Here is a 27,335-nt window from a genome sequence, read left to right as displayed (position 1 = left end):
CCAGGGTTAGGGCTGTTATGGTCAGATTAGTTGTTGTAGGTGATGTTTCTGATTCATATCGATTATCAGGGATATAATCATCACCACTCTGTGATCTTGCTCCTTTGTAGAGTATAAACTGAGGAGCCTGAAGATCAGAATCATGTCTGTACCAGTAAAGCCAAACATCACTTTCACTTGTCTGATATTTACATGTGAGTTTGACAGATTCTCCTTCTGTTGCAGTGACTTTATCTCGCTGAGGAGTGATTGAGTCTCCAGCTGTTAGTCCTGGAAAAGTAGAGAAAATGAAGCCATCAGACTAACATTGTCCATGAGGCTGAGTATCTGTGAGTATTACTGTGTTTTTTTAAACACATTTTACTTCTGGTTTCTCTGATTTCACAATTGAAATATTTTTCTGTTTAATCACTCCAAACTTGAGCTCAAAGAAAGTCCAAACTGAATCTGTAACGCTGTAAACATGTCTTTGAACTTCAGGTGTTCCTGTCAGAAACATACGTACCTACGAGAGCTGCAAAGATCCAAATCACAGCCAGTTTTTCCATGTTTCCAGAGGAGAAATGTTGGAAGTGATGTTCACTGGGAGTTAGCTGTGAGTGGTCTGATGTTCACAGCTGGAGTCAGACAGGTTTCTGCAGTCAGGAGGAGGAGGAGGCTCAAATCACATTAACTTCATCTGAAGCTCTTCATCACAGCTGTGTTATGAGTTAGTCTGTATCCTAACAAAGGTGTGTGGCTCCCTCTAGTGGATGTTGTGGAGTATTCTGTTGTCTTTGCTCCAAAGGTTTTTGTGCAGAGTTTTGCTGTTTCCTGTCACTGTGGGCCTCACAGCACAGTAGTACACAGCAGAGTCAGACACTACAGCAGAGGAGATTGTTATTTGTCTTCTGTCATCGACCACTTTGAAAGACACTCTGGAGGATTCTCGTTTCATTAAATTCTTTGATCCCACGTGAGCGATCAGGAGCTCAGGTGCTTTTCCTGCATGTTGTCGATACCAGTAAAATTCATCGCTTTCATACGCTTGTTTGGAGTATCTGTAGGACAGAGTAACAGCGCTGCCTTCCAAACTGGACGTGTCTTCCTTGTCTGCAGTGAGTTCTTCACATCTGACTCCTAAAATGAGACAAATATGTTTTGTACAATGTCCCATTTTCTTCAGTGTAATCATATTTATCAATGACTAAAATATTTTTAAATGTATACAACACATAATATCGTACCTGTTAGACAAGTCATAATCAGTAGAGAAATAAGATAACAGTCCAGAGGCAGCATGTTGGAAATCTTTAACCTTTGTGGTCTGTTAATGAAACGTGGAAGGTTTTCTCTCCTCTGCAGTTCAGTCACTCCTCCGTGCTCCTCCCCGAATCGCTGTTTCCTGTTTTATATATTTTTTCACTTCTTTCTTACACTTCCTGTTAGTGAACCAATAGAAGCACTTTAGCTTTCAGGCTGGAGGCTGGATTCACTAGGATGGATCACAAATGCATGAACAAAGTAAATGAAATGTGATGGGTCTGTGTAGCACAGCCCTTCGCTGGAATGAGACAATTTTACTACAACAGCAAAAAGCAAGACGCAAGTCACCAAAGTTCTTTGTGTTACTCATGCATGAGGGAGACCCAACTGGAGCCACCTGACCTCCGTCAGACTCTCAGCCAGGTTCCCTGTAGCACTCCTTTCATACATGAATATGCATAAGTTCATTAACATATGACGTCATACACAGGCACACATGTATACAAAGCAGAAACGGCCCTAACCAATCTGGCGCCCTAGGCAAGATTTTAGGTGGCGCCCCCCTACATCAGCAGTGTAGTGTAATGTTGTAACAAATAATATTTCTATTAAATAAGCTTTACTTTGCATTTTAATTAACGTGGGATTATTTTTTGTATTTAGAAATAATAGTACCAACTTTTTTTTTTTCAACATTTGTGGCACTGGCGTGGCGCCCCCTGATGGACGGCGCCCTTAGCATTTACCTATACGGCCTATGCCACGGGCCGGCCCTGATACAAAGAATACCTTGTGTACGCCCAGGTGTGTGTGTGTGTCAAGATGTGACTCTGAAGACTCCCCAAAGCTGGTGGCAGGAGTCCAGCGGTTCACATAAACAGAAGGCTCTTACACTCAAACAGATATACGTGTGCTCGCTATACCGTATATCAACAAGAGAAGATACGACCTCTCTCATGATCCTAGGAGGAGTGTGATCTGTGCCAGAACACTCTGAAGAGGAGTGAACGCACTCCCCTCTTCATGCTACACAGAGTTGTTACAGACCTCCTAGGATGAGACATTCTTTCAATAAATATCTATTTCTAAGCATAAATGACAATCCAACAATACAAATCTGACAAAATGGAAACACTTTTTCTTCCTTATTATTTTTTCTGTAACTTTTTCACTGTGAAAACCAAAGACTGGCTGTCAGCAGGAGAACGAGCTTCTTTCCTTTTTGATCTGAGGGTTTGATGACAGACTCTTTTTGGCTTTGAATGATCAAAGATTTTGATCATTATTCCAGTAACAGGCGCTGCTGTTGACTCTTAACTCTCACTCTTTGATGTGTCCTGCACGTCTACTCGGTCTCATGACCGGGCTGAAGCAAGCTTATTTGTAGTTGAAACAAAATATTTGCACAGATGCATTTTTTTAAATTTATGTCAGTTTTCTTCTGATCTCCTTTTGTCCCTGCAGTCCAGGAGGAACTCTGCAGCAGTCACAAGAGAGAGCAGCTTTCTCTAAAGGACGATACTGATTTTGCATCAGGAAGAGCATCAAATGTAAAAATTGGACTAAGCAAACCTACTGTGACAAAACTCCTGTGGTTAAGAGAGCAGCTGAAACTAGCTTTACAAGGATTTGTGAGCACCTTCAAGCCTACATCTATGTAAAATATTATGAAGATAATATTTATTCATTATCTGACAAATCTGAGCTTGTTTCATTACTTATTGTCCCATCGTGTTTTTTAAGTGAGGGTGGGGCAACAATAGACTGGAAAAGTGTGATTCAAAGGAAGAAGAGGCTGAACACGTGACATTAATGAGCTGCTTTATTAACGTGTGGATAAAAAGATCGTCCCAGAGAGGCTGAGAGTGTCAGAGTTAGAGCGATCCACTCTCTGCGAAAGGAATCAAACAATTATGTTTCTCAGATTCATCATCTACAGTTCAACCTGCAGGTTGTTGCTCTCTGCCAGGTGATTGGCTGAAGAGCTGTGAAAGGGTAGTGGGTGTGTGGGGTGAAGTCAGCGCTCTTCTGTGGAAAAAACCCAGAGGCGATTAATTCACTCGGGTGCGAGTGGTTCTACTACCGGTAAGAGACTTTTGCCATTTTGTTTGGATCATATTGTAGGTGCCGATTTTTAATGTGTCGTTGGACTTTTTTAATGGAAGAATTGATCAAGCCCCAGATCGACTGCGCGCAGGGAGACTGATCAATATTGTAGGCATATTGAGTGTTTGTTTTAGCTTTGACTTTGAATGGTTTCATAATATTGATATTTTATTGGGTAATATTTTAATCGATAATGTTGTTTGTGTTTTTCAGCTGTGCTGTCTCTGCTGTCCTTCGTTCTTTTGATTGTTTTGGTTAGTCCGTCCAGCTGTAAAGACGGTTATTGATTGGCAGTGAGTTGTGTAAGGGCGGACTAACCTCCTTAGTTTTTTTTATTTGTTTGTGTCACTTCCCTTTATATTACAGGCCATGCATAGCGCTGCTTCCCAGCTGTGCTGAGACCCGAATTGTTTGCAGTGCGTGCCGCAGGTGAATCGGTTGCAGTGTTGCTAAACGGGGTGTAACGGTTTGCAGCGTTGTGTAATTTGCACACCATTTGTGTGGTAAGTCTCATGTGCAGCTGGGATATCAGCAGGATGTTGTAAGTCCTGTCTGGAAATAACTGGGACTTTGTATGTTTAACTAATGTAATAAATAAATTATCATTTTATTTCTGTGCCCCGTTTACTCTTCCCTTGTCCTCGGTTACAATTACAACATTAAAAGATTCAGAGTCCGAAGAACAATATTAATGTTGGTGATCCACAGGGTGGAGTTTTAAATGTCTGCGGCTATATGATTGGCTGTTTAATGTATTTAAGCTGATGGACATTTACAGCTGTAACTCTGATGAGCTGCATCACAAATATCTGATTATTTGACTTTTATTTGGACGTGAACTTTATTTACAGATGAATCTGTTCATACGGGAGCAGAAATAATATCCAAACTAAAACTGTACGATAGATCTTATGTGCTGTTCTGGCGGAACTTTACTGTGCGACACTAGACGGAAGTGAACAAGGAAAAAGCGGAAGTAGTGTTAGCTGTCTGTGTGACTGAGCTGGAGGTCAGTTATGTTGTTGTGTGAGCTGAGTGTGTGAGCTGAGTGTGTGAGCTGCGGCAGCAACGATGCCTTCAGTTCAGTATCTGAGAGAGTTCATCAACGAGCGACTAACTGCTGCTGCTGAACAAATATTCTTGGAGTTTGAAAAAACGATCGTCCAGTACGAGGAAGAGATCGACCGTCAGCGCAGACTGCTGGATATCACCTGGAAACCCCAAATCAAGCTGCACAGGACAGGTGAGTGTCCCTCTGTAGTGGCAATTCCTTTTGTTTGACCAACGAGAAATGATTGTCCTGGCAGCAGAATTTGCATTTAGTATCCAGTATTTTTGTCTCAGTTTTGACAGCATGTCGCTCTTCCTGCGAGTCCCAACCTTTGATCGATATGGCGTAAAATCAGTGACTCATGCATATCCTTTGTCAAAATTGCAGGATGCTTACGTCCATAGTCGTGGCTGCTTTAGTCATTCGGCCACCCCCTCAGAGGATTCCTGCATCCAACACTGGATCAAGTTTGTAGAGACTACTTCCCTTGGAGACTCCTTTCAGGCCATTGCTGATTAAAGCCATTTCAGTTTTAAATATCTGTTGTTGTGCATATTGAATAATAGCTCGTTCTGTCTTTGCTACATATTCTGGAGTCATATTTCCTTTCTTCAAAGTGGTCTTAAACCTTTCCATTCTTATCTCCACTTCTTTCTGACTTTCCAGATCAATCTTATTCAAACCTGCGCCAGCAGCACCAAGGCCTCTTTCAGCTTTAAAAGCCAGGCTACAGAGATTTTAAGTTTTGCCCAAGACGAGAAGTAATGGATAAGATAGTTGGTAGGATTTTGTAATTCCTTCACAACGACATTCATTGTCAGGTCCTTTTTGACCTCTGGGTCATCTGCAGAAGTTGCACTGTACTCCACATCCAGTTTAGGCCATTCCTTTTCTGACTTATAGAGAAATTCTGTCCCTTTAATTCATCTCCTACATTTGAGGAAATCCCCAGCTCTCATGCCTCTGGAAGCGTCATCTGCAGGATTCTCCTTAGAAGAAACGTATCTCCACTGATTCACATCTGTTGCTTCTCGATTGACAGCAATTCTGTTTGCAACAAAAGTATTAAATCTTCAGGTTTCATTGGAGATGTATTTCAGTACTGTTGTACTATCAGTCCGAAAAACTGATTCTTCCAACCTTACCTGCAGCTCCTTTTGCAGAAGCATATTCACTCGAACTGCAAGAACTGCAGCCGTCACTTCCAGCCTGGGAATTGTAGTTTGCTTGAGAGGAGCAACTCTAGCTTCTCCCAGGATAAAAGCAACATCTGAGGTTTTTCTTTTCCAACTTTAAATATGACACCGTTCCATAACCATCTTGACTTGCATCAGAAAAATGATGAAGTTGTGCCTTATCTGGTCTTCCAAAGCAACTTGGTTTAATGCAACGTTCCACTTTGAACTTTGGAACCAGCTGGAGATCCTCCAGCCAATCACGCCACCGCTGGGAAAGAGAGTGGGGAATAACTTCATCCCACTTCCAATTTTGTCAGCAAAGCTCTTGTAGCAACAGTTTAGCTGGCAAACTGAAGGGAGACAAGATTCCCAAAGGTTCATACAGTGAGCTGACCACAGACAAAATGCCCCTTCTTGTTGTTGGACGGTCCTGCAGGGAGGTTCTGAACTGGAACTTGTCTGTTTCTATGCACCACTGTAAACCCAGTGCTCTCTCAACTGGAAGCTGATCTGTGTCCAAATCCAGAGCCTTAATTTCCTTTGCTCTTCTTTCCTCTGGGATGGACATGAGCACTGTGCGACTGTTGCTGATCCATTTTGAAAGCTTAAATCCTCCTTTAGCGCAGATATCTGTCAGCCTCTTCACCATGTGCACTGCCTCCTCTTCTGAAGCAACAGATTTCAAACAATCATCCACATAAAAGTTTCTTTTGACTGTATCAACCACTTCAGCTGGAAACTGTTGTGCATTATCATCTGCAGTTCTCTGTAGAGCATAATTTGCACAGCTTGGCGAAGATACTGCTCCAAACAAATGCACCTTCATCCTGTATTCCTGTGCCAACCTTGTAGTGTCGCCATGTTGCCACCACAGGAAACGGAGAAAGTTGACGTGTTTTTCTGAGACGTGAACTTGGTGAAACATGGAATCAATGTCCGCCATTAATGCAACAACCTCTTGTCTAAATCTGATCAGAACTCCAACCAGCGAGTTTGTGAGATCAGGTCCCTGTAGAAGCTGACTGTTCAATGATGCTCCTTTGTAAGTTGTTCCACAGTCCAATACAACTCTTAACTTGCCCTTTGTGGGATGATACACTCCGTGATGAGGGATGTACCACACCTTTCCATCATCTTTGTGCAACTCCTCTGCAGGCACAAGCTCGGCATATCCTTGTTCAAGCATGTTGTTTACACATTCAGTGCATTCATCTTTATAACGAGCATCCTTTTCAAATCTCCGTCTGAGACTCTGGAGACGCTGCTCCACGACACAGAGGTTATTTGGCAAGCTGGGACCTTCTCTCCTGAAAGGCAAATCCATGTGATAATGATTTCCAATACGTTTTATTGAGCTACTAACAATATCCATGAAACACAGATCCTCTCTGGACTTCAGTCTGCTCCTCTGAGGAGCTTTCATTAAAATCATGATTGTACTGTTTAATCAACATTTCTTCAAGACGCTCAACAGAAATCCTATTGGCTGTTACAGCAGTGCAGTTTTTATTTCCGCTGTTACTTCCAGTGCGCAGGGGACCATTTGTGACCCAGCCAACTTTGGTTTTTACAGCATAAGGTCCACCCTCCACACTGTTTATCACCTTCCATGGCTCTCAAACGTTGGAAGCATCAGTGCCTATCAGTAGCTCCACGTCTGCATCAATGTTGTGAAGTTTAACAGGTTTAAGATGAGGCCACTGATCGATGTCGCCTTACTGGGGAATATTTACCGTAGAAACTGGCATAGTCTCTTGAGTCAAAACATCTGGCAACGCCATGAAATCATTTGCTTCCATACCAGACACTTCCAGACCAGACAGAACTTGTGCACCAACAATCCTATTTTGACTCATTGTTCTCAAAAGGATATTGGTCTTTTTACCTTTTAGATTCAGTCTTTTTGCCAGAGTTTCTGTACAGAATGTACCTGAACTTCCAGGATCCAAAAATGCAAAGGTTTGCACAGTTTTATTGCTCTTTTGGCTCTTAACTTGAACTGGAAAAATAGAAAAGAAAATGCATCAACTTCATGACCTGAGGATGCACATGGAACTCTCCGCTCTATATGAAGAACCCCTGGTGACACACGTTGCAATCCAAACGACTCCTACAGTCTTTGCTTGTGTGACCAACTTTCAAACAACAAAAACAAATTCCCCTTTCCTTGATAAAAGTCAACTCATCCCGATGCATTTTAGCTTTGAACTGCTTGCAATTCTCTAGTAAATGATTGCTGTGTGAACAAAACAAACGGTGGGATTTGTTCTGCTTCCAGTGGATTGAGTTTTGACTCCTGGAACTGAAGTGACATTAGTGGCAAAATTACTTCCCTTTTTTCTTTGCTTGGTGGAACTTGAAACTTTAAAGCTGCGGCTGACAACATACCCTTCGTAAATACTAATGTATAGAAACCCTTACCAGCAATCATTCATTTTTGTGTGGCTTTTTTCATGGACTTTTTTTCATGCTGTGTAGGTGTGTACTTGACTAGCTGATATCGACATAACGGGGAAACATCTGGTTTGACTGTCTGTGAAGGTTCTCAGTCATTCAGGTCATCGTAGTCAAAGGAGCTTGCAAAGAAAAGCGTCTGGACTTCTTTAAGTTGCTTGAAGACGTTTCACCTCTCATCCGAGAAGCTTCTTCAGTTCTAATGTCAAATGGTGGAGAGATATATATCTGGGACTCTCCACCATTTATTTTATAAATATTAACCTACAAATAAACTTGTAAATAAACCCCAAAATATAAGTAAACTAACAACAAACTTTAACAAATTTCAAAATATAATAAAAATAAAGAACAAATGGCTCCAACACACTCTGATCGATGGATGAACACATGATGTAGTCTACGTGTAAGTAATTTTACATGGTTATGTGCTGTTCAATATGCGGCTGCATTTGATGATGCATTTACATGCAGCTCGAAAGTTCACAATCTGTATTCCAAAAGGTTGTTTCCTCTTCCTGTTGGGATGATCTGTTAGTACGTCGCCGTTCCTTTTGTTGCAGTGTGTAATATAATTCAGTGGCAATTTTTGATCATCAAATTCCACAAGATTTAACACGTGATAACGTTTTTGTTTTACCAAAACTAAAAGGGAAATACAAAATACACACCGGCACAATTATGCATTTCTAAGAATATAACAACCAACCTGTTATCAATGATAACCCTACATTCTTGTTCAAGTCGTCCTCGGGTGAATCAAGGATCATTTTCAAGTTTAATATCTGTCGAAATCTGAAATTATTACATCATAGAAATCACAAGATTTTCCCTGTTCTCTGCTGCAATCAGCACATATTCAACCATTTATAAAAAATGAAAATCAGCATGTTTTCTGATTAAACGTGTTCTCGGGTTCATCTATGATCATTTTCAAGTCTTATTATGAGAGAATAATAAAAGCACCATGAATGACTATATTTCAGTGTCTTTAACTAGCAGCAATAAAACTCTTTAGAATAGAGGAAAATACTTTATTATTATTATTATTATTATTATTGTAAGTATACGAAAGATAAAGATGTTGATGAATTTCAAATGCATGTCAGTGTCACTATCGTCTCCTTGGCAACACACTGTGCTGATTATAAAAATCATAAATACTGCCTTGTTGACTCTGTTAGCTCGTAAGGGGGCTGCAGGTGTGGTGGAGTAAGCACAGGTGGAGGCAGGCATTCTCTTCACCTGACGTGCAATTTCCTTACAAAAACCCACAGTGATGGCCGCACAGGCCGGTGGCATGAACGACCAAAAACAAACTTGTACAAACAAATTAAGAACTGTAAAAAAAAAACAAAAAAAAAAAACAAAGGAAACTTAAATGAATGAATAAATCAACTAAACAAAATCCCACAGGCTAGCCCTGTGGCTGTTGGGCTACTGTCCAGCCTTTACTCTTGCGCTCCACCTTGAGCTCCTCTTCAGGAGCAAAACTCAGGCTTACAAAGCTTAAGCTCCTTCCCCAGAACAAACCACGCAAGTGGTGATGATATGTCTGGCACTGAGGCCTGTGTTGATTAAAAGGGGCGTGTCCAAATGAAACCAGTGTCGAGGTCTGTTAATATCACATGACCAAAGATAAACGAGGCCCCGTTTCTCTGAAATGTGCGACTGCCTCGTTATGTGATTCGAGCTGATGAAAAGACCTGGGAATTAGTTTTATGCATGAACGGGATCTAAGTGATTCTGAGGATCATCATGAGCGTGCACGGAGACTGTTAGCACATTATGGAGCCACCAAAACGAATAAATATCAGCAGTTAGGAAGCATTTTGACATGCTATCGACCAATAATGACATCATCTTCAATCAGTCTCAGAGAGGAGGTTATTTAGGTAGGTGTGTGAGAATGGGTGAATGACTGAATGTGTAAAGCGCTATACAAATACAGGCCATTTACATTCCAGACAACTCAACAGAGCTACAATTTAGTCAGTCTACAAAGAGCTGAAGCTAAGACTTTATGTTCTAGAGCTCAAACTTTAACTAAGGACCTGCCTCAGACACAATCATTCCACAATTTTAAATGCAGTAAGAGTCCAGAGTTTATCGTCATCACTTTCTTTTGGCATGTGTCCCTGTCTTTCTCCAGAACTCCCACAGCATTATGTCTGTAAGAAGAGGAGCTCCAGTGTGGACCAGGAGGAACCAGAAGCTCCACAGATTAAAGAGGAACAGGAGGAACTGTGCAGCAGTCAGGAGGGAGAGCAGCTGGGACTGAAGGAGGAGACGGATACCTTCATGGTGACTGCTGCTGAGGAAGGAGAGCACAGTGAACCAGAACCACACAGGAAGCAGCTCCTCTCTCAGGATCCTGATACATTTATTCCGTCCAAATCTAAAGAAATATTAGCAGATATGAATGAATCTGTCCAGTACGAGGAAGAGATCGACCGTCAGCGCAGACTGCTGGATATCACCTGGAAACCCCAAATCAAGCTGCACAGGACAGGTGAGTGTCCCTCTGAGGGAGGATCCTGATCACAGCTCTGCGGGACGTTTCTGATTGTGAGGACTTTTTGGAGATGTGAGCTAACAAAGAGCAAACAGAGGACAGGACTGCGCTGCGCTGCATTTATTCTCCAACTGCTCCCTAAGTGAAAGCCAGGCATTCATGTATCTGAGCAGCTGAGACACTGTTCAGATACAGGAGGGGGCCTGAGAGTGTGATCCAAAATTTCCATCTCTGCTCCTTGCTCATCCAAATACGATTTTCTGTTGTAATCATTTCTTCAGGATGGTACATCAGTTCTTTCTGAATCACAGCCCCTCACTGGTCTACTAATGTCTCACCCCTCCCTCCCTCTCCATACTGTAAATGGTCTTTTCTTAATGCTATGTGAGTCAGGTTCATACTTGTGTATTTCTTAGTTCATTCTTTACAAGTTCACCAATTAGTCCAGACTTTCAAGTACTCGAGGACTCACTGTGGTTATTTTATGATTGAAACAGTGTTGTACTCGATGACATCACAGCTCAGCTCCACTCTACCTTTCTCTTTTCCCCTGAATATTTACAATGGAAATTGCCCAAAATACATCTAATTGATAGTTCTTTAAAAATTATTATCACTTCTTTTCCTATTTAAAAAAAAAAAAAAGAGAGAGAAAAAAAAATTTGGGAAGGTTGGAATAAAGACTAGACTGACATCAGTGATCATTGACCAGAAATGGAAGCTTTTTGTGTATTTCTGAACAACATGTTCATGTTGTAGAAAATTATTTTGCTAGTATATTTACTGAGATGATTTTCTACCACACCACTTTCCTTTTTGTTTTCTCCTTTCGTCCCTCCAGATGTCCCACAGCAGCCTGTCTTTAAAGAGGAGGAGGAGGAGGTTCTCCCTGAGCAGCAGCTCTGGAACCAGGAGAGGAGCTCCAGTGTGGAGCAGGAGGAACCAGAACCTCCACAGATTAAAGAGGAACAGGAGGAACTGTGCAGCAGTCAGGAGGAGACTGATACCTCTATGGTGACTGCTGTTTATGAGGAAAGTGAGCAAAATGAACCAGAATCAAACGGCAATCATCTCCTCTCTCATAGCTCTGCTGTTGCTGAGAGCCAAAATCAGGAAGGAAGCATGGATGTAGATTCAGGGTCAAATACAAATAGAACCAAAAGTCACAACCATGCAGTAGATTCCCCTACGTCGAAGAATCAGTGTAACTCTGACAAATGTAAAAAGTCTTTAGAATGTGAGATTTGTGGAAAAGTTTTTAAGCAGAATTATGAAATGAAAAGACATTACACAGTTCACACAGGTGAGAAACCGTATTTTTGCAAAACTTGTGGGAAAGGTTTTACTCAGAGGGGTGCTTTGACTTACCACATGAGAATTCACACAGGTGAGAAACCATATTCTTGTAAAACATGTGGAAAAATGTTTGCATACAGTAGCGATTCACTGAAGCACAGGCGAATTCACACAGGTGAGAAACCATATCCTTGTAAAACTTGTTTGAAAATGTTTGCCTGTAGCAGTTCTTTATCTATCCACATGAGGACTCACACAGGCGAGAAACCTTATCATTGTAAAACATGTGGTAAAATGTTTGCATCTAGAAATTATTTGTTAAAGCACACGAGAACTCATACAGGTGAGAAACCTTATCTGTGTAACAGCTGTGGGAAAATGTTTGCATGTAATAGTTCATTATTGAAGCACATGAGAACTCACACAGGTGAGAAACCTTATACTTGTAAAACATGCGGGAAAATGTTCAGATGTAGTAGTCATTTATTGGTGCATATAAGAACTCACACAGGCGAGAGGCCGTATCATTGTAAAACTTGTGGGAAGATGTTCATATCTAGTAGTCATTTGTTGCGCCACATGAAAACTCACACGGGCCAGAAATTGTAGTCTTTGTACAGAAAAAATATTATCATGGAAGCCAAGCTTGAAAAAAAAAAAAAACCACTTGAAAATGTGTTGGTTTGTTACATGTGAGATAGGTTTAACCTTTTCCTGAACTTTCAGACGTAACATTGTTGAAGTTCAGATTTTTGCTTTTTGGATTATTTTGTTTTTCTTTTACTTGCCGCATATTTGATAGCTGACAATTTCTGTTTTGTGGAATTAAAAGTTTATATTGTGTGAAAATTATATAAAATAATATATAGGAGCTATTTTTTTTGTGTGCGCATCAATTAATTTTCTTCTGCTCTCCAACCCCACCAGAAGCTTGGCTTACCTGACTTATCTTGCAGGTGAAACATGTTCTCGACTCTGTTCAGTTTGCTTACCAGCCTGTTGTGGTTGTGGTCAAAAATTCTTGAAAGAGTAGTTATAAAAAAGCTAACAGCTCATCTGCAGAGGTTTATTTGAAGAGTTTCAGTCAGGTTTCAGAGCTCATCACAGCACAGAAACGGCTTTAGTGAAGGTTACAAATGATCTTCTTATGGCCTCTGACAGTGGACTCATCTCTGTGCTTGTCCTGCTAGACCTCAGTGCAGCGTTCGATACTGTCGACCATAATATCCTATCCGGTTGTTCAGTCTGACGTCACTAGCCGTGTCTGGGCCTAAACTCCGCTACAGGTCCATATATCAAACGATCACTATGGCATTACTGAGAGTTGAAAAACTGTCAAAAGTCTTTCATCTTTGTTTTTTTATTTTTTTTTTTTTATTTTAAATGACATCAGAAACAGCAGTATGCGACATTACGTGATGGCAGAGCTTCAGTTCATCCTTTGTCTTTTTTTTTTTTTTTAATAAATAGGACAGGGGGAATGAATGAGAGAAAGAGGGGGAGAGAAAGAAAGAAAACCAAAGGGGAGAAGAGACGGTGAGAAGGGGGGGGAAGAGAGAGAAAAAAAAAAAAGAACTCCTGGGTCACCTGTATGGAGAGGAAAAAAAAAAAAAAACAAACAAAAAAAACAAACAGAGGAGACAGCAAACAACAAAGAGTAACATAATAATAGAGAAAACAAAGCACCATCACAATAAACTAGCTAGTCATAGATATCAATATTTACTAAATAATAAACGATATTGTGCAGCACGCAAGATAGACAGCGCACAGTGTGCTTTGAGGCAGCAGCCAAGAAAGCTTTAGTCCGCGTCTGTGAATACCCATGTGTGCATACCTGTGTGGATCAGCATGCTTGCATTCCAAAGGTTTCTCCATGTAATGATCTGCTAGGGAGTGTGGGGGGGCCACAGCCCCGTCCTCCAGGGTATGAAGCAGGTATGGAGGAGATCAAAACTCCAGACATCCAGAGGCCCCCAGAACACAAGAGACCATGGAAGACCAACAGAGGGGCAGCCGCGCCACTGTTCCAGTAAGAGCTGAGGAGAGTCCCAGATGAGGGCTCACTCAGCAGCCGCGGAGCAGAAGTCAGGGGGAGTTGCAGTGACGCGCCCGTGAGCTCCGCCGGCCCCCAGCTGTGCCTGAGTGACCGAGCCCCAAGTCTTTCATCTTTAATAAAATGATCAGCGTTCTGCTCTACCAGGTGTAACAATTGAGTTTAACATCCAGGCATCCATGAAAACGGAATTTATGACATTTAACGGAGTTAGAAGTTAGCAGGGAGTTAGCTCGCTAGCTTCTATCTAAATACAATATAGCATGTCCTGACTGCGGGGTTTTGGAAACAAATTAAAACGTACAGCTCTGCTATCACTTCCAGCATAAATGAAGACAGAAAACTAAACATTAGTGATGTTTGTAGGGTTACTGAAGTTGGGCTAGCTGGTATATAATGATGTGCTATGTGACCGCTAGCGACACAGCTATGTTAGCATAATATAAACAAGCTAACTTTTTTTCCACTCGATAAAAGTTAACGTGAGTGTTCTCGGTGGTCAGGAACAAATGTAATCGCATGGCAGGATGCTGTAAAAGGACCAAACTTCAGCCAGGAGAACAACTGAGATAATCCATCCACAATACGAGGTTAGTCATTCATATACTGCTGCATGGGCTGGGCTGTAGTTACATCCTAAGGTTTTAAAAACTGAGCTTAAATAAATGATTAGCGGTAATAAAAGCCGAGGGAGGTCAACAGTGATCACTGACTGTTTTAGGAGCTTTTTGAGATCAAATAGAAGAAAATACAAAACATTAAACATGTTAACAACACAAAAGCCATATTAAACGCAGACTACTTTAGACCCGGAAGTAGGATTCATCACGTCATCACTTAACAATCGGATTAGAGCGATTAGAACATGCTGTAGGTATTACAGGTACTGTGCTGCAGTGGTTTGTATCATATCTATCTAATAGACTCAATTTTGTACATGTAAATGGAGAGTCTTCTTCACACACTGAGGTTAATTATGGAGTTCCACAGGGTTCAGTGCTACGACCAATTCTATTTACACCATACATGCTTCCCTTAGGCAGCATCATTAGAAGACATAATATACATGTTCATTGCTATATAGACAAAACCCAACTTTATATATCCATAAAGCCAGATAACACACACCAATCAATTTGAAGGAATGTCTTAAAAACATAAGATACCTGGATGATATCTAATTTTATGCTTCTTAATTCAGATCAAACTGAGATTATTGTACTCAGCCCTGAAAATCTAAGAAATATGGTATCTAGCCAGTTTCTTACTCTGGATGGCATTACCTTGGCCTCCAGTAACACTGTGAAGAACCTTGGAGTAATGTTTTACCAGTATATGCCCTTCAATGCACACACAATCATGATCAAAAGTTCAAGACCTCTTAAAAAATGGCAAAAAAAAAATCATATTTTGCATGGTTGGATCTTTGTATTAAACAAACATGTAGGACTGCTTCTTTTCATTTGTGCAACATCTCTAAAATTAGAAATATCCCGTCTCAGATGTCTGTGAAGGTTCTCAGTCATCCAGGTCATCGTAGTCTAAGGAGCTTGGAAAGAAAAGTGTCTGGACTTCTTTAAGTTGCTTGAGAAGCTTCTTCAGTTAGTTTAACTGAAGAAGCTTCTCGGATGAGAGGTGAAACGTCTTCAAGCAGACTCTTTTCTTTCCAAGCTCGTTAGACATCCTGTCTCAGAGTGACGCTGAAAAACTAGTTCATGCATTTATTACTTCCAGGCTGGACGACTGTAATTCATTATTATCAGGAAGTCCTAAAAACTCCCTAAAAAGCCTTCAGTTAATCCAAAAATGCTGCAGCAAGAGTCCTGACAGGGACTAGAAAGAGAGAGCAGATTTATCTTGTACTGGTGTCTCTTCTAGATAAATGGACTGGTATAGCTTGCCTCAATCACACAAGCACTTCTATGATCTTTCTATCTAACATTCACACACAGATGGATGCATTGGAGAGCACCATGGGGTTAGTATCTTGACTAAAGATATTTAGACTTGCAGACGGGGAAAAAGTCCTGCTCCTTACATACAAGGTCTTAAATAATCAGGCCCCATCTTATCTTAATGACCTTGTAGTACCATATCACCCTATTAGAGCACTTTGCTCTCGCTCTGCAGGCCTACTTGTTGTTCCTAGAGTATTTAAAAGTAGAATGGGAGGCAGAGCCTTCAGTTTTCAGGCCCCTCTTCTGTGGACCAGCTTCCAGTTTGGATTCATGCGACACTCAACTGTTGTTATGATTTGGCATTGTATAAATAAAATTGAATTGAGTCATGGTGTTTTCTGCCTATTGCAGCATGCTGACTCTCACCTGGATGGTACTGGTGGAACTGTGAGAATCCTTTTGTTTTTGAGTGGCTTTGATTCAATAAAACAACTTCTGCTGAGTGAGAAGCTGCTCAGAATGGGTGTTACCACTTCTACTGTCTCCTGGATTGCTGATTATCTGTCAGAGATGCCTCAGTTTGTATGGCTGAGCGGCTCTTTGTCTGGGGTGATCAGTAATACTGGGGCACCATAAGGCATGGTCCTATCTCCATTCCTGTTTACCGTGTACACCTCAGATTTCCAGTACAACAGTGAAACGTGCCACTTGCAGAAGTCTTAGTGACTCTGCAGTTGGGTGTGTTTAGTATGGGCAGGAGTCGGAGTACAGGGAGCTGGTGGAGAACTTTGTGGAGCTGTCCGGAATAAATCATGTCAGCTCTGTTTCACTGTCACTTTCCCCATAAGTAAGAGTCACCATTAAGGTATCATCATCCTTCACTATAAGATGCTCTGCCTTGTCAACAAGACAAAAGAGATGGTGGTTGATTTTTGGAGGATAAAAACTGCAAATAGACCCATCAGCATCATGTGTGAAGAAGCAGAAACAGTGGATAGCTGCAGGTACCTGGGTTTTCACCTGAATGACAGACTGGGCTGAAGGACCAACAGTGATGCTGTACAAGAGGAAGCTCAGGGCAGCAGCAGTGCCAGCGATACATCAGGATCAACAACCTTCACAAGGCTGGAAACATGATTGGTCAGAATTTGGATGTATTTAAGTCAGTGAGGGTCAGCGGTTACTGAACTGCTCTCCATCATGGACAACCCATCACACCTGATCCACTCAACCTTAGAGGCAGCAGAACTCCTTCTCCCTCAGGCTGATTCAACCTCACTGACATAAAGAAGAAAATCAGGAAATGATTCCTACTCTCCTCTGTACAGAAACTCTTCTTTCTGTGACGGGAGAGCACACCTGTCAGGACATAAGACTCCACTCATATATTTGTGTATTATACCTTGCTGCACCTGTTTCTCAAGATTCAAGAAAGCCTTTATTTGTCACATGCAAGTCGCCCTGCAGCAAAATACTAATGTTTTAGAGTGAAAGAACATCCAAGCCCTCCTGGGTTTTAATTGCACCTTAGAACACACATGCATCAACACTACAATGAGCGGGTGGAGGGAGGTTTGGAGTCTTCTCCCACCCCCATTCTCTGCGGCCTGCTGGAGCGGGAGGGCTAGGAGGAGGAGTTGGCCGTCCGACTGCGGTCTGGAGTGTGGGGCCTCCCTGCTGCTACGGAGTCGGGGCGGTCTGCCTCTCCCCACCGCAGGGAAAAGGGTAACACCACCTGGGTCTGGGTGCAGTTCCCCCCTCCAGGGGCAAGGGTACCTAGACCCGGTTTGTAGAGTACGCTTGGGGAGTGTGATCGTGTGTACAGCGTCTCTTTATGTCTGTCTCCACGTTGGTTGAGTGTGGAGTGAGTGCATATGAGAGCATGAGGGTGGGAATAGATGTTTGTATCTGTGTGTGCCTGTATGTTTGTGTCTATATGTCAGGTTGGGTATCAGACACCACCTCTCTGGGGACACCTCAGGCCCTCCAAGGTTTGGAGGCCTATCTCCACCCCTCCACCACTTCCCCTGCCGGTGGCGGACTCCCTCAGGTGTCGGTGCGTTGGTGGTTCTTTGTGTCTGGGGGTGGGCGTCCAGGTACACACCGGCTCACTCCTTGGCGGCCGCTTATCGGGGCCTGGAACCTGGGGCTCGCTCGGGCCACTTCAGAGGTGGGGTGCCCCCGGCCTCTCGGCCTGGGGCTCGGTCACTCAGGCACAGCTGGCTGCCGGCGGAGCTCACGGGCGCGTCACTGCAACTCCCCCTGGCTTCTGCTCCGCGGCAGCTGAGTGAGCCCTCATCTGGGACTGCCCCTCTGTTGGTCTTCTATGGTCTCTTGTGTTCTGGGGGCCTCTGGATGTCTGGAGTTTTGATCTCCTCCATACCTGCTTCATACCCTGGAGGACGGGGCTGTGGCCCCCCCACACTCCCTAGCAGATCGTTACATGGAGAAACCTTTGGAATACAAGCGCGCTGATCCACACAGGTATGCACACGGGTGTTCACTGCTCGTAGACTTAAATTACACCTTTCTTGGCTACTACTTCGAAGCACATCTGTCCTGCGTACTGCACAACAACATTGAATATTTAGTATTTACTGCTGTTTACACTTAGCTAGATTAATGCGATGGTGTTGTGTTTAGTATGTTGCTTTGTTTTTTTTTTGTTTTTTTGCTTGTTTTCTATTCTTCTCTCAACAGGTGATCCAGGAGATTCTTATTTTTTTTCTCCCCCCCTTTCTCACTGTCCCTCTCCCCTTCTGTTTTTCCTTTCCTTCCTCTTTCTTTCTCCCTTTCCTATCCCTCACTCATGTCTGTCCCGTCTGTAACATCTGAAAATAAAATATAATAAATAATAAAAACAAAGATCGACCACATGGACCAATACGGCAATGCCACGAAGATCCATTTGGCAAAGTAAATCCATTGGGTATCCTTGTTGGTCTTCAGACAACAATTCTGACGGCTAAAGAACCAAATGGGACAGGCAAAAAAAAAAAAAAAAAAAAAAAAAAAAAAAAATAGAGTGAAAGAACATCCAGATAATTCAGTTTTAGTTCAATCAGTGAGAAACTGAAGCTTATTTTAAAGAAACAGAAAACTTCATGTCTGAACGTTCCTGCAGTTGGTTTGTGGTTGATGTGGATTTGCTGCTCATGTGAATCCTCCCACAGTGTTTCATTAGCAGCTGTAACCACAGTGACTCTGATAAAACAGGAATTAGCAGAATCCATCTGATATGAAGCTGTGCTTTGAATACCACTTCCCTCCTCTTTGAAGAGTAGTCAGATATCTGTGTTCAGGTTTTTGTACAGCCTCTTCTACACTTTGTATCACTGTGTTTGTAGAGCACAGTAGTAGAGAGCTGTGTCTGCCAGGGTTAGGGCTGCTATGGTCAGATTAGTTGATCGATCTGATGTTTCTGAGTTATAACGTTTATCAGGAATATATTCATAACCACTGTAGTCTTTGGCTCCTTTCCAGAGTATAAACTGAGGAGGTTGAAGGTCAGAATGATGTTTGTACCAATAAAGCTCTGGATGTGTATAACTTGTCTCATAGCTACATGTGAGTTTGACAGATTCTCCTTCTGTTTTAGTGACTTCAGGTTGTTGAGGAGTGATTGAGTCTCCAGCTGTTAGTCCTGGAAAAAGAAAGAAGAAAAGTAGTGAAATGCAGTCTGTATATCTGCTTAATGCAGCAGCTTCAACTAAACTTTAATCCCTGTTCTTAAACTCACCTATAATGTGAGATAGAAGCAAAAAGAGGTGCAGCAACATGTCTTTGGAGTTATTAAAGCCAGACAGACAGCACATGAACAATGTTCTTCCACTGCAGCACAATGACCAACAAATAATGTCATTGGATGAGCACAGGTTCAGTGGGCGGGGCCAGTTTAATAGCTCAGCCAATCAAACGGTTTTGTGCTTCCACAGCAGCTCTGTCTCTGTCTCTGATCTTTACTGCTTCATTTCTCTGTTGTCTTTGTCATCAGTCCAATGACACAAGAATCAGAGGTTTAACAGTGTGTGGCTCCCTCTAGTGGATGTTGTGGAGTATTCTGTTGTCTTTGCTCCAAAGGTTTTTGTACAGAGTTTTGCTGTTTCCTGTCACTGTGGGCTGCAGAGCACAGTAGTACACAGCAGAGTCAGACAGCTGAAGCTTCTGGATCTTCAGAGGAACTGATCTGATGCTGGAATCCAGTGTGGATGAAAATCTCTCCTTGAACTCGTCTGCTGTGTTTCCATCATCCCCACTAACACGACTCAGAATGAATTTGGGGCTGTTGTTTCCATCCTGTTTGTACCAGAAGAGATAATTATTTGTTACACTGCTCTCATACTGACATCCAAGTGTAACTGTGTCTCCTTCAGCAGCAATGACATCTCCTTGTTCCTGGATCACTTTGTCTTCTCCTTTACACTCTGAGGAAGAACAGAACATGCAGAGGAAGAGATGGATCAATAAACATGATTAAAAACTCACCATTAATCAGACTCACACATTTATTTAAGCAGAGGAAACATGTTGATGTTTGTATCTCACCAAAGAAAAGAGCAGCAAGAATAATCCACAGCCAATGTTCCATCTGTACAACAAGGTTTAAATCAACAGGAGAAACTAGCTGATGTTCAACATTCAGTCTGAGAATTGTTCTCTTCACAGCAGCACTTATTATTGACACAATGGTTGAACACAGTGCAGAAGGAGAGCCCTGCCTACTGGATGATGTCGCCCTCCAGTGGAGCATCTCTGTGGGTTTGCTCTGTTGGTGTTCCAGGATATTGTTAATATCAGAAGATCATTTATACTCATTGAAGCTTTTTTTCTGAGGTATTCATAAACTTGTTCACGTTGCCCCTTCATGTGGCAGCCCTGATATCACACCATCATCTTCACACAGGAAATATTCATATTAATTTCTCTCCACTACGATAAATACAGTGGTTCCCAAACTGTTTTTACTGGGCCCCCCTCTGTTTTACAAGAAAAATGTTCGCGCCCCCCCCCACCCCTTCTCGCGCGCACACGTACAAACACATCCTCCAACCACACACGCCCATATTTTGCTCCATTGCGGTTTCTTTCACACCTCAAACATTTAGTAAACAATTAAGCAAATACAAGTAATCTGCAATAAATTACAGGCAGTAATAAAATAAACTACTAACTCTGTTACGCTACGTCCGCACCTACTGCGTCCTATTTTTGAAAACGCATCTGTTTCGTCCACGTAAACGGCGTTTCGAATCACCGAAAACTGAGATTTTTTTTTTTTAAAGGTATGTGCCTTTTTCCACGTCACGCTGTGGCCACGTTATTGTTTACATGAGATGAATAGCAGAATGATAGAGACAAAATGCTGTTAATCTGACTGTCTGCAGGTTTTACAGCAGTTACTGTCCCTCCATTTACAAAGGCAGAGGCGTCACGGTGTCATTATTTTACATGTAGTTGGTTTTTCCTGTGTAATAATATTCAACATTGCATCAATACATTTTTCAAAAAATGCAAAATGGGTTTAAAAACATAAACAGCTGTGGGATCCTGTCTGTGATTTGGAGAGCCCAGCGCTGCTCTCGATGCAGGGAAACTAATCCTGCAGGGAGACCTACCTCGGCACCTGTGCAGGTGAAACCAAAGGGAAGATTTGCTTCACCATATTTTCTAGTCTTTGAATGAAGTTGGTTTAGAAACATATTCAGCGATGCTTCATCTCCGGCTTTGCGTTTCTGTGGGCGCCCCCTGCTAGCAGTGTCCAAGCGTTTTGTTCCCCCCCCCCTTTTTCATACCGCCCCCCCCTGCAATGGCTATGTGCGCCCCCCCCCAGGGGGCGGGCCTCACACTTTGGGAGGGTCTGGATTAATACATGATTTAAATCCCTGGAGCAACCTCTCAGTGTCATGATTACAGGAATGCATCGACTCTAACGCAGCCCACATGAGGCTAAAGCTTTACATGCTTTTATTTTGAGAAGGTTCAAAGACAGGGGGGCAGGTAAGTAGGTTTCCTGCAGAGGGACAGAGCAGGGAGACACCACAGAACTGCCCGAGAGAACGACTGCTGAGTATCAGTGCAGTCAGAATTGCTTATATAGTATTTATTAGAGTCCTTTCTTGTGTTTCACTTTTAGAGTTTCTGTGTCAGGGAGGTAAGTGAAGGCTTCAGAAGGCTGAGTGGGTGGAGAGTGGATGGGCAGGTGAGTTTTCCAGCTCTGTTACAAGTCAGTCCTTTCCAAACAGCAGACAATGAGAGAATCCTTCAGGTTTCAGGTAACTCAAGTCCACAGAGCTATGAGCAGACACAAGAGAACATGGTGAGGTAACAGAAGCTACAAGCACAAACTCATAAGTCATAAATTAAAGCTGAATTACCACCAGAATGAAGACAACAATCTGACAAAGAGTGGATGTTTCAGCTGGACCTTTCATTCCCCAAAACACGAGGAGTTAATGAGATCTGGTTAGGAGGTTAGCAACACTACAAGCACCAACCAGCTTGCAGCCAAAGCTCTGCACAGCCCCATCAGCAATGAGTCCCCAGCCTCACTCAGACTGCTGCCAAAGCTCTGCTGGAGGTGGGAGTTGAAGATCACCTGAACCACTTTGATACGCCAGGCCTGTCCAGCATTCTCCCCCACCACCTGACTCAACTCACCCCCAGATGGTGATCAGATGACAGCTCAGCTCCTCTCTTCACCAGAGTGTCCAGAACACACTGCTGCAGACCTGATGATGCAATTACAGAGTCAAGCATAACCTATACTGTGGTTAGCACACAAGTCCAGTAAAACAGAAACCACCATTGTGTCACTCGGACACATAAAGTCCTCAGAAGCACAATAGAGTTACCAGATGATGCAGCGTCCAGGATCCTGCTCAGAGACCTCAAGAAGGCCAGGCACTCTGAAATGTTGTTCAGAGCAGAAGCACAGAGGAGAGTCTGGACCTGCCAGAGGGGGAACATCACAAAGTACCAGAGCAGGACAATGATGAAGGAGAGCATCATCATCTGATGTGATGAGTTCAAAGAGAATAAATGGAACAAGCATGAGATGGTCTTCCTGGTTGGACTTTTAGCTTCATGTGAGAGATTTTACCTTAAAGAGATAAAACTCTGTTACTCTGTTTATTTTGCTTCTGCTGCATTTCTGCATGTCCTCATCCACTAAATATAAAATAGTGTAAATGAGCAGCTTTTGATGTTTGACAGTTTTTATCGTGTCTGAACGTTCCTGCAGTTGGTTTGTGGTTGATGTGGATTTGCTGCTCATGTGAATCCTCCCACAGTGTTTCATTAGCAGCTGTAACCACAGTGACTCTGATAAAACAGGAATTAGCAGAATCCATCTGATATGAAGCTGTGCTTTGAATACCACTTCCCTCCTCTTTGAAGAGTAGTCAGATATCTGTGTTCAGGTTTTTGTACAGCCTCTTCTACACTTTGTATCACTGTGTTTCTAGAGCACAGTAGTAGAGAGCTGTGTCTGCCAGGGTTAGGGCTGCTATGGTCAGATTAGTTGATGTAGAAGATGTTTCTGAGTCATAACGTTTATCAGGAATATATTCATATGTCCCCCCCTTTCCTCTTTTCCAGAGTATAAACTGAGGAGCCTGAAGGTCAGAATCATGTCTGTACCAATAAAGGTCAGCAACACTGTAACTTGTCTCATAGCTACATGTGAGTTTGACAGATTCTCCTTCTGTTTCAGTGACTTCAGGTTGTTGAGGAGTGATTGAGTCTCCAGCTGTTAGTCCTGGAAAAAGAAAGAAGAAAAGTAGTGAAATGCAGTCTGTATATCTGCTTAATGCAGCAGCTTCAACTAAACTTTAATCCCTGTTCTTAAACTCACCTATAATGTGAGATAGAAGCAAAAAGAGGTGCAGCAACATGTCTTTGGAGTTATTAAAGCCAGACAGACAGCACATGAACAATGTTCTTCCACTGCAGCACAATGACCAACAAATAATGTCATTGGATGAGCTCAGCTTCAGTGGGCGGGGCCAGTTTAATCGCTGAGCCAATCAAATAGTTTTGTGCTTCCACAGCAGCTCTGTCTCTGTCTCTGATCTTTACTGCTTCATTTCTCTGTTGTCTTTGTCATCAGTCCAATGACACAAGAATCAGAGGTTTAACAGTGTGTGGCTCCCTCTAGTGGATGTTGTGGAGTATTCTGTTGTCTTTGCTCCAAAGGTTTTTGTACAGAGTTTTGCTGTTTCCTGTCACTGTGGGCTGCAGAGCACAGTAGTACACAGCAGAGTCAGACAGCTGAAGCTTCTGGATCTTCAGAGGAACTGATCTGATGCTGGAATCCAGTGTGGATGAAAATCTGTCTCCAGCCTCGTTTTTCTCCTCACCAACTTTAAAGCGACTCAGGATGAATTTGGGGCTGTTGTTTCCATCCTGTTTGTACCAGTAGAGATAATGATTTGATAAACTGCTGGTGTTATACTGACAGTGAAGTGTCACTGTGCCTCCTGCAGCAGCAGTCTCTTCTCCTTTTGCTTGCAGCACGTTGTCTTTTTGTGCTCTGCATTCTGTAAAACACCAACAAACAGTATCAGTGTGCTGTTAAAGAATCACGTCAATGTTGATATCAAAGAAACAGAGTTGTGTTCATACCGAGGCACATAGCAGCCAGCAGCACTGAGATGAACAGAGGCGTCATATCTGCAGTGTAGAGTAACTGTGAGCTACAGCAAGTATAAAGAAGCTGTGATCTCTCTGTTTAGTCTTCATCAACACTAAGTTGGTGGATTAGAAGGAGGAGCCTGATCACAGTGACAGGACTCATTCACAGCCCTGTGTTATTCCCCCTGCTGACAGCTTCACACTCAGCACGTCTTTCTGCTGCTTCCAGTGGAGATCTTGTCTTGGATGAAATCACCTTCAGAAGATCTGGTAGATGAGTTTTCTTCTTTTAGAAGTTGTGAAGATTTTCCCCTCACAAGACCCCAAATAGTAAAACTTCTCTATTTCTGGCAGCCACTTGTCTGCGACCTGCAGAGGTGACATCAACATTTTATCTGAGAACGTCAGCTCAGACGGGGAGGTGATTCACTTGTTTGTGGAAGGTTGGTGGTTCAGTTCCTGGCTGCTCCAGTTTGAATGCCAAATATTCCTGAGTATGATACTAACCCCAGGTTGCTCCCTGATGCCTCCGTTGTAGTATGAATGCTTGGTAGAAAACACTATATTCAGTATAATTTATATGGCACCATGTGGGAGGACTTGACTCAAGCGACCAAAGAAGTGCAGGAGACTGATGCTGTCCAGTGTAGCAACTGATTTATTCACCATTTTGTGACCCAAACAATATTTACATAAACAAATAAGAAACTCAACTCCATAATTAACTCAGTTCAAATAAACTTAACTCAACAGAATATTAAGGTCAAAGTGCACACAGCTACACTGACCTGGTCCTTTCTCCTCAAACGCCCGAGTTTTCTGCTTAAATCGTCCACTTAACCAAACTATTTCTTCTCTGGACTATTTCACTCAGTAGATGAACATCATATTCAAACCTGTACTGCTACTCTTTACTGGTGTAATCAATGCATATTACAACAATAAATCTATTTCTCCATAAACCCTCTAAAATCAACTTTATTAAATTACACAAATTCTTCCCCTTCTGCACTTGGTCTCATCCTGTGACCTCAGATGAACCCAGAAGCTATAAAGCAGGAAGTAAAACTACGTTTCCTCCTTTTGTTTCTGGAAGACAGGTAGGTAAGGTAAGTTTAAACAATACAAATAGTTTTTCTGATTTTGGCAGTTTCATGGCCAAAGTGAGTCTGAATGTCTACAGAAAGGCAGTTAATCAGTTAATCTATTCAACAGTTTTGTTGGACCATAACACTATCAAAGGTTTCTTACTGATCCTCATGGTTACATTTTCAAACAGTATTGATCAACATGTGTTCATATAACAAATGGCACAAATTCTTATGAAGACTCTAGAGCGGCTCTTCCTCAACCTCCTCCGACCACAGGTACAACATGCCCAGGACCCACTACAGTTTGCATACAAGGCGGGTGTCGGAGTGGAGGATGCCATCCTGTACCTCCTGCACAGAGCCCACTCACACCTGGATGGGGGAAAAGGCACGGTCAGGATCCTGTTTCTTGACTTTTCCAGTGCCTTTAACACCATCCGGCCCTGTATGCTTCAGGAAAAACTGAACAGGATGGAGGTGGACCCCTGCCTGGTGGCTTGGATCTCCGACTACCTCACCGACAGACCACAGTACGTCAGGCTGAAGGACATCACGTCTGACACAGTGGTCAGCAGCACAGGAGCACCACAGGGAACTGTGCTGTCCCCTCTTCTCTTCACCCTGTACACCTCTGACTTCTGCTACAACTCTGAATTATGCCACATTCAGAAGTTTGCAGACGACACGGCCATCATGGGGTGTATCTGGGATGATCAGGAAGAGGAGTACAGAAGTCTGGTGAGGAACTTTGTCGCATGGAGTCACACAAACCACCTGCAACTCAACACCTCAAAGACTAAGGAACTGGTTGTGGACTTCGGGAGGTCCAGAGAAGGTCCACTGCCGGTTCAGATAGAGGGGGAGGAGGTGGAGGTGGTCAACAAGTACAAGTACCTCGGGCTGTGGGTGGACAATAAACTGGACTGGTCATGCAACACAGAGCACCTGTATAAAAAAGCCCAAAGCCGACTGTACTTCCTCAGGAGGCTGAGGTCTTTTAACATCTGCAGGAAGCTCCTGAGGATGTTTTACCAGTCGGTGGTTGCTGGAGTACTTTTCTATGCTGTGGTGTGCTGGGGGAGCAGCACAGCAAAGAGGGACTCATCCAGGCTGGAGAAACTGATCAGGAGGGCTAGCTCTGTGGTCGGCATGAAGCTGGACACTCTGGTGACAGTGGCAGAGAAAAGGACATTAAAGAAACTGCTGGACATTATGAACAATGCTGGGCATCCTCTGCACACGGCCATAAACAACCAGAAGAGTCTGTTCAGTGACAGGTTGCTTCTCCCCAAGACAAGAACTAACAGACTTAAAAACTCCTTTGTCCCACACGCCATCAGACTGTTTAACTCCTCTCTGGAGGGGAGAGGGAGGGGAAACAGGAGGACAAAGGAGGGGGGAACAACTATGCTGTAGTGCCTCTTCACCTCACTGTACAATACCTTTGTTAATAGTCAACAGTGCAATAGACTCCATACTCGAAATTTGCAATTCACTTGTATTTTTATTTTTATTTTTTATTTTTATTCCTATTTATTCTATTTATCCCCTTTGTATATTTTATTTATATTTGTCTCTGTATTTGTATATGTGTATATATATAATATTCTGTAACTCTGTAACTTCTGTCGGTGCTGTGCTTTTGGAAACCAAATTTCCCAGAGGAACCCACCCGAGGGATTAATAAAGTTCTATCTTATCTTAGTTCTTCACTAATAAATGGTAGATATATTTACCCTTAATATATGGGTCATGTGATTTGAACATGCAGGTTAAATGCTTCATGCAGTCACTCCCCCATATAAACACTTCAT

General features: G+C 42.6%; 1 protein-coding gene and 1 gene segment (V, D, J or C); one reads left to right on the top strand and one right to left on the bottom strand.

The window, feature by feature from the left end:
* Nucleotides 1–745: 745 nt before the first annotated feature.
* On the bottom strand, nucleotides 746–1,307 carry LOC147307556 (T cell receptor alpha variable 3-like). The segment is given in 2 exon segments: nucleotides 746–1,119; nucleotides 1,227–1,307. Coding segments are annotated over 2 exon segments (429 nt in total).
* Nucleotides 1,308–3,220: 1,913 nt separating this feature from the next.
* On the top strand, nucleotides 3,221–13,337 carry LOC147307555 (uncharacterized). Of its 3 annotated transcripts, none has more exons than XM_086271769.1 (4): nucleotides 3,221–3,330; nucleotides 3,565–4,594; nucleotides 10,187–10,546; nucleotides 11,391–13,337. In XM_086271769.1, the coding sequence occupies exons 2-4, from the start codon at nucleotides 4,423–4,425 to the stop codon at nucleotides 12,452–12,454; spliced, it is 1,596 nt and encodes a 531-aa protein (XP_086127895.1). In that variant the 5' UTR covers nucleotides 3,221–3,330; nucleotides 3,565–4,422; the 3' UTR covers nucleotides 12,455–13,337. The 3 variants fall into 3 exon arrangements, with proteins under 3 accessions (XP_086127895.1, XP_086127896.1, XP_086127897.1); XM_086271770.1 differs by having other exon boundaries at nucleotides 3,250–3,459; XM_086271771.1 differs by having other exon boundaries at nucleotides 3,279–3,330; nucleotides 3,718–4,594.
* Nucleotides 13,338–27,335: the final 13,998 nt, after the last annotated feature.

Source organism: Aulonocara sp. 'chitande type north' Nkhata Bay, linkage group LG18 (genome assembly GCF_057382095.1).
Source record: "Aulonocara sp. 'chitande type north' Nkhata Bay isolate Kocher_YH1m ecotype deep benthic linkage group LG18, A_spYH_male_GT1.1, whole genome shotgun sequence".
Taxonomy (NCBI): domain Eukaryota; kingdom Metazoa; phylum Chordata; class Actinopteri; order Cichliformes; family Cichlidae; genus Aulonocara; species Aulonocara sp. 'chitande type north' Nkhata Bay.
This window is presented reverse-complemented; position numbering and strand designations above follow the sequence as displayed.